This window comes from Pogoniulus pusillus, chromosome 19, assembly GCF_015220805.1.
Source record: "Pogoniulus pusillus isolate bPogPus1 chromosome 19, bPogPus1.pri, whole genome shotgun sequence".
Classification (NCBI taxonomy): domain Eukaryota; kingdom Metazoa; phylum Chordata; class Aves; order Piciformes; family Lybiidae; genus Pogoniulus; species Pogoniulus pusillus.
This window is the reverse complement of record NC_087282.1, coordinates 23,630,552-23,638,112: the sequence shown is the minus strand read 5'-3', so window position 1 is coordinate 23,638,112 and position 7,561 is coordinate 23,630,552. Positions and strand designations below refer to the sequence as shown.

The 7,561-nt window shown below is 51.1% G+C and overlaps 1 protein-coding gene across 1 annotated transcript in view; it reads right to left on the bottom strand.

Annotated features, from left to right (window-relative positions):
* Positions 1 to 2,776: 2,776 nt before the first annotated feature.
* The window catches only part of IL13RA1 (interleukin 13 receptor subunit alpha 1), a 42,465-nt gene continuing 37,680 nt past the window's right edge, over positions 2,777 to 7,561 (bottom strand). Inside the window, exons 9-10 of the mRNA XM_064158896.1 lie at positions 5,016 to 5,100; positions 2,777 to 3,250 (exon numbers count right to left, since the gene is read on the bottom strand). Of these exons, the coding sequence (XP_064014966.1) occupies positions 3,134 to 3,250; positions 5,016 to 5,100 (202 nt within the window). The 3' untranslated portion in view covers positions 2,777 to 3,133. The remainder of the gene's footprint in view (positions 3,251 to 5,015; positions 5,101 to 7,561) is intronic.

Here is a 7,561-nt window from a genome sequence, read left to right as displayed (position 1 = left end):
GATCTCCAGGGCTGCCCTGACCCAGGGTTAGGAACTTGCACTTTGCCTTTTTGGCCCTAGTGAGGTTCTCCTCAGCCACCTCTGCAGCCTGCCCAGGTCACTCTGGATGGCTCCATCCTGTCCTTCAGTCCCATTAACCACACACTCAGCTTGGTGCCATCTGCACACTTGCTGAGGGTGCCTCAGTGCCACTGATCTTCATGAGGTCCCTTCCAACCCAAAGCATTCTGTGACTCTATTACCAAACATCAGCAGGTGTAGTACTCCCCACTGGGCTGAGTTCACTCTGGCAAGGGAAGGGGATAAAGCAGCACTCAAGTTTTTCCTCTCTGGATTCTGCATGCCTCAACTCTGCTTTCTCACTAACCCCCTGCACCATGTCTTCTGTCCCAGTCTCTCCTCACCCCAGGAAGGGAGCACCACACAGTCTGATGAATTTATTCACTCTTTGAACAGCCCTTACAGGTCAAATCACTGCAGTGAAGAACAAATGATGGCAAAACTTCAAGCTAAAAAACCAAACCAAAGCATAGCCATGAAAAAGAAAAGGCACTGCAGAGGGGAAAATAGACTCAGCCACTGACTTCAAGAGCAGGCTTCAGGAGTCCATCCGTGAGGAAGTGTGGCAATTATGCTCGTTCAGGGCACAAAGACCTCCCCCAGACACTTCTGTGTGGTCATTGAAGCCTTCCCTGCTTTTCCCTGCTCCCTTTTGCCCTGGCACCTTCCACCTGCCTTTCTCCGCTCCTCTGCCTTTAGGGATGTGTTGGGCTTGTGTGTGCTTGAGTTTGATCTTTCCCCAAGCAGACAACCTTTGCCTTTAACCACAAGCACCAAAAGGCCAAAGCAAGCAGGGCAAGGTACCGAGGATCCTCTTCCCAAGGTTGCTGTTGTGCAGCCTTGACGCCAACTCTCCTTGCTTCTCTGGTGCTCTGCGGTGAGCAGCGCTGGAGACGAGGGGGAGCTGACAAACGTTTGTGCTGCTATCATGAGCTGAGCCTTGCAGGGGAGAGGGAGCTGAAGCTGGCACAGGAATTCCATTGCCCCTTTGTTTTCCCCTCCCACATCTTCTCCTCGCCTCTGGAATATCTGCTGATGCTGCTGGCTGGCTTGGCAGGACCTGAGTCTTGTTTTCAGCTCCCTGAAATCCCTGAGGCTTTCCTCTCCTTTCTGCCCCAGGAATCAATTTTTACAACAGCCTTTTTTGGGGCAAAAAGGAAGAGGGAAAAGGAAAAAAAAAGGGGAGAAAAGGAGAGAAGGGAGGGGAAGGAGAGGAGGGGAGGGGAGGAGGGGAGGAGGGAAGGGGAAGGAGAAGAGAGGAGGGAGTGGAGGGGAGGGGAAGGAGAGGAGGAGGTGAGGGAGGGGGAGGAGAGGAGAGAAGGGAAGGAGGAGAAAAAGGAGGTCAGGGAATGGGGAAAAGGAAAAGAAGAGGAGGAAGAGAAAGCAAAGGCACTGACCTGTGCAGCAAAGCACAGCAGGATTTGTTTCCCCAGACCAGCAGCTTGTGTTGCATTGCTCAGTTCCTGGGGGCAACCTCCAAGCACAGCCTCACCATCACAGAGCAGCATTTCTCTCTCAGAAGGCAGGCCAAGCCTGGCTCCCTCTCTTCCCCCCCTCCCCAGCAGCTCAGCAGCCAGGAGGGACCTTGGAGCCTTTGCATCATTTCTGTTTCAGGGGTGCAGCTTTTGCTGCTGAGTGTGAGCACAGAGCCTCAGCCTCCTGCCCCCACCCTGGCAGTTCTGCAGGGCTGGCTCAGGGTGACTTAGCTTGCAGAAGTCAGAGGGGTTTAGGCCAATGTGGCCAAAGCAGAAGCAGAGTCTGGTCAGCCTGCAGCTCTCTGCCACTGCACAGGGCAAGTTAAGCAGCCTGGTTACCGTTTGAAGCACTCTGTCACCCCCCAAGCATTCCATGGAGCATCCAAGGACAGGCACTTGGAAGGATAAGTAAAAGGAGCAGTCTGGATCCAGCTGGAAAGCAGAGAGGCTTTTCAGACTCAGTTTCCAAGGAAAAAGCCCAACCCTCTTCTGTGGGGTTTCACCAGGCCACAGCTGATGCCCACCAGCCCAGAACTGTGAGAAGGTTGGGCCATGAATGCCCTCTGGAAAGTGCCCTGCCCTGGAGCACCCTGACCAGGCCAGCCACAGGAGATCCATTCTCTGGCAGCAGAGGAGCCATTGCCATCTGCCACCATGGCAGCACCAGACACTGGCACCATCTCCCAGGGGAAGCAGTGGAGTGCCCTGCACTGGGCAGCTGAAGGCTCAGCTTGCCAGGGTGCTGGGGCAGCTCCCTGCAGCTGCACTGGCACCTGGAAGGCTTGGAGCAGATGAGCCCTGAGGTCCCTTCCAGCCTGGAAGTCTGTACCTCTGCCTCACACCAGCCTCACCTCACCTGCTGCAGGACAGAGCCAAACACTTCTGAGGGCCACAGAGCTGGCTCCAAAACCCACCTGAGTCCCGTGGGAGGCACCAACACAAAGGCGACATGGCAAGGAACAGGGCAGGGCTGGCTGGAGCCAGGAGCAGAGCTGTGCCCTGCAGTGCCACCACATCCCAGTTACCTACGTGCTCTGGGGAGGGCTCTGGCAGCAGCAGAGGAGAGCTCTGGAGGGCCCTGGCAGGAGCAGAGGTCAGCTCCCCTGGAGGGCTCTGGCAGGAGCAGAGGTCAGCTCCTCTGGAGGGCTCTGGCAGGAGCAGAGGTCAGCTCCTCTGGAGGCCTCTGGCAGCAGCAGAGGAGAGCTCTGGAGGGCTCTGGCAGCAGCAGAGGAGAGCTCTGGAGGGCTCTGGCAGCAGCAGAGGAGAGCTCTGGAGGGCCCTGGCAGGAGCAGAGGTCACCTCCCCTGGAGGGCTCTGGCAGGAGCAGAGGAGAGCTCTAGAGGGCTCTGGCAGAAGCAGAGGTCAGCTCCTCTGGAGGGCTCTGGCAGGAGCAGAGGTCAGCTCCTCTGGAGGCCTCTCCATTCCTGGCAGGGATGGAGGAATGGCCACTGTTGGTGATGCATCTTCTGAGCCTCAGAGAGGACTCAGCAAGGTGAAAGTTGGTGAAGCTCTTGCAGGCCTCTTCACGTCCCCATCGTGGCCTGAGCACAAGGCAGGAATGGAAGCTTCCTTGTCTGTCACAGGTGGAGCAGAGCTCCTCAGGTCTCCTTGTCAGGGTTAGCAGCCACTGAGGTTTCTGTCACAATCAAAGAATGAATTTCTTCTTCCTTCCCAAACCTGTGGCAGGTGTCCATGGAGTCCTCCTTTGCAGAGCTCTGGAAAGGAAGAGCATTATTTACTCCACGGCTGCCCTCAGCCCAGGGAGACAGACCCAGCACACTTCAGACAGATCCATGGCACAACACAGTGCCTGTGCTGTGGCCAGCAAGCCAAGGCAGCTGGGCAGCAGACTCTGCTCCATAGCCACATGGCTGTGGTCTGGTGGACAGGATTGTCCTCCTGGAGGGGAGAAAGAACTGAAAGGTGGTCCCCATCTTAGGAGTGCTTCCAGCTCCAGCTGCTGGGTGAGGCTGAGGCAGAAGGGTGAGGATGCAGACACTCAGCAGAGTTTGCAGTGGGACCCAGAGCACGCAGGAGGTCACTGGACTGGCCCCAGGGTCTCTAGAGGGGGCTGCTGCTGCTGCAGAAGTGAGAGCTCCCAGAACACTGTGTCTGCTTTTCACAGAGGCACAGCATGGGAGGGCTTGGAAGTGACATCCAGAGCTCATGGAGTCCAAGCCCCCTGCCAGAGCTGGCTCACCCGGGGCAGGTCACACAGGGACACATCCAGGTGGGTTTGAAAGTCTCCAGAGAAGGAAACTCCACAACCCCCCTGGGCAGCCTACTCCAGGGCTCCAGCACCCTCACAGCAAAGAGGCTTCTCCTCACGGTGAGGTGGAAACTCTTGGGTTCCAGTCTGTACTCACTGTGCCTCGTCCTGTCACTGGGCACCACTGAAAAGAGCCTGGCACCTCCATCCTGACACCCACCCCTCAGGTACTGGCAGACCTTGCTCAGGTCTCTCCTCAGCCTTCCTTCTCCAGACTAAACAGCCCCAAACCAGAAATGTTCAAGGTCCTTCTTCATGCCTGTAGCCTCTGTTGGGCTCCCCCCAGCAGAGAGGCTCTCTCCCTGTCTCTCCCAAATTGTGGAGCCCCAGACTGGGCACAATGTTGTAGCTCTGGTCTCAGCAGGGTACAGCACAGTGGGAGGAGAACCTCCCTGGGATCATTTCCATCCAGTAAGGGCCAATAATGAGCTTTGCATCAGTAAAGCCTGAAGCAGCTCTAGGCAGTTTTGGGGGGGTTTTGCCTGTACCCACAGGGGAGGTTCTGCAGCCCTCTGACCACCTTGATGGCCTTCTCTGCCCCTCTCCAGCAGCTCCAGGTCCTTCTTGTGCTGGGTTCTCCAGCACTGCTAGCATAGAATCATAGAATCAAGCAGGTCAGAAGAGACCTCCAGGCTCATGCAGCCCAACCTCTCACCCAGCCCTGTCAATCACCCAGACCATGGCACTCAGTGCCCCAGCCAGGCTTGGCTTGAGCACTTCCAGGGCAGTGCTGCAGGTGAGGGCTGAGCAGAGCAGACTGGAGGAGCAGAATCCCCTCCCTGTGCTGCTGCTTTCCCTGCTCTGGCTGCAGCCAGCACACAGCTGGCTCTGGGCTGCAGCCACCAGTGCTGCCTGCTGGGCACCTTGACACCAGCTGACACCCCCAAGGCCTTCTCCTCCAGGCTGCTCTTGAGCCACTCCTCACCCAGGCAGGATTAGTGCTTGAGATTGCCCTGACCCAGGGGCTGGACCTTGCACTTGGCCTTGCTGCACATCATGAGGTTGGCCTGGACTCACCTCTGCAGCCTGCCCAAGTCTCTCTGCATGGATCCCTCCCCTCCAGCCTGCCAGCTGCAGCACTTAACCTGCACACAGTGCATTTGCTCACAGCCATTTGGTTCTAACCTAGACACAGGCATTAGGAGAAAGGGAATGAGAAGCCTACAGGTGCAGGTTCAGCAGATTCCCTGTCCCCAGAGCTTCTCACTCACCTGGGAATCCTCATTCTGCTCTCCAAACATATGCTTCAGAATTTCTCTGGGCTCTGGGATTGGTGGCAGAATTAATATCTTCAACCTTTCAGAAAGTGAGGAAGGGAAAACAAAACAAAATTAGGTTTGGATGAAAGAGAAGTAGAAGAAATCCTTGCAAAAAATCCCTGTTTCAAAGTGACCCCCGGGGGGAAGGCAGCAAAATGGGGAGGGGGGAGGAGGGAGCAGCTTCAGCATCGCTAGGGCTGGGCTTTGTTCTCTGTGGGACTGCTCCCACTTCTGATGGCAACTCCCAAAGCCAATAGCAAAGGGAATAGATAGAAATGGAGGTGTCAATGCATATCTGTAGAGGGAAAAGCATCTAGCTAAGCTAGCCCCAGAACTCTGTTTTACACAGCTGTAGTTTGTCATTCTGTATGGCATGGAACCTGCACACAACACAGAGCAGTTCATCTGCAACAGCAGTGGAAACAGTCAGGATGGAGCAGAGGTCTGCATTGCCTATGCTCATGTGTTGGTATTGCATGTGAGCAGGGATTTACAGATAGAAATCATCTCTATGATGATGTAAAACTGACTCTGTTTAATGCCTGTGTGCTGTGTAAGTGTATATTAGACATAATCTATACATGACATAGATAAATTCATCCATAACATCAATAGAAATGGAGAATATGTAGCAGAGGTCTGCATTGCCTGTGCTCATGTGTTGGTACTGCATGTGAGCAGGGATTCATAGGTAAAAGTCATCTCTATGATGATATAAAACTGACTCTGTTTAATGCCTGTGTGGTATGTGAGGATGTATTAGACATAATCTATACATAGCATAAATTCATCAATAGAACCAATATAGGTAGTAAATCAATCTAGCAAATACCTACATTTCCTGTGTTTAGATGTTTACATTTCATGTAAATGACAAATATACACAGTGTAAAAATAACTAATATCTATATGGGGTAGAATTTTATGTTACATACATGTATATTAAATCATAGAATCACAGACTCAGGCAGGCTGGCAGAGAGCTCCAGGCTCAGCCAGCCCAGCCTAGCACCCAGCCCTGCCCAACCAACCAGACCATGGCACTCAGTGCCCCAGCCAGGCTTGGCTGCAACACCTCCAGCCACAGCCACTCCACCACCTCCCTGGGCAGCCCATTCCAGTGCCAATCACTCTCTCTGACAACAACTTCCTCCTCACAGCCAGCCTGAACCTGCCCTGGCACAGCCTGAGGCTGTGTCCCCTTGTTCTGCTGCTGGCTGCCTGGCAGCAGAGCCCAACCCCACCTGGCTACAGCCTCCCTGCAGGCAGCTGCAGGCAGCAATGAGCTCTGCCCTGAGCCTCCTCTGCTGCAGGCTGCACCCCCCCAGCTCCCTCAGCCTCTCCTCACAGGGCTGTGCTCCAGGCCCCTCCCCAGCCTTGCTGCCCTTCTCCAAACACCTTCCAGCACCTCAGCATCTCTCTGCAATGGAGGAGCCCAGAACTGGACACAGTTATCATCTGTACATAACGTATATAAATTCAGCTCTAAAATCAACCTAAATACTAAACAAATGCAGTAAATGTCTACATTTCCCTTGTTTAGATATTTCTATTTCCTGCAAATAGACTTTTTATGTATTAAAATATATATAGTATAAAAATAACTCCTATATCTATGGCATGTAACTATATATTACATTTAATCTACACATAACATATATAAATTCACCTATAAAATCAACCTAAAGAGTAAGTAAATGCAGTGAACATCTACATTTCCCATGTTTAGATATTTCTATTTCATGTAAATAGACTTTTTATGTATCAATATATATACACTATAAAAATAACTCTAATGTATGTGGTATGTAACTAAATGGTGCATATAATCTAGACAAAACCACAGATAAATCCATCTAGAAACTCAATCTAAATAGCAGATACATAGCAAAGATCTGCATTTCCTATGCTTATGCATTTCTGTTTCATGTAAGCATAGATAAGGATAACATCATAATAATAAATGTAGCAAATATCTACATTGCCTATGCTTAGATATTTCTATTTCATGTAAATAGCTTTTAAAGTGGATTAAACCATATATACTATAAAAACAACTCTCATATCTATGGTATCTAACTGTAGAGTGCATATAATCTGTATAGATGCATATAAATGTCATGTTCATGTGCACATAACCTATAGAGATGCATGTAAATGTCATGTTCATGTGCATATAACCTATGTAGATGAATATAAATGTCATGTTCATGTGCATATAATCTATAGAGATGCATATAACTGTCATTAACTGTCATGCTCATGTGCATATAATCTATAGAGATGCATATAATTGTCATGTTCATGTGCATATAACCTATAGAGATGCATATAATTGTCATGTTCATGTGCATATAACCTATAGAGATGCAGATATATATATGCATATAACTGTCATGTTCATGTGCATATAACCTATAGAGATGCATATATATATATATGCATATAACTGTCATGTTCATGTGCATATAATCTATGTAGATGCATATAAATGTCAT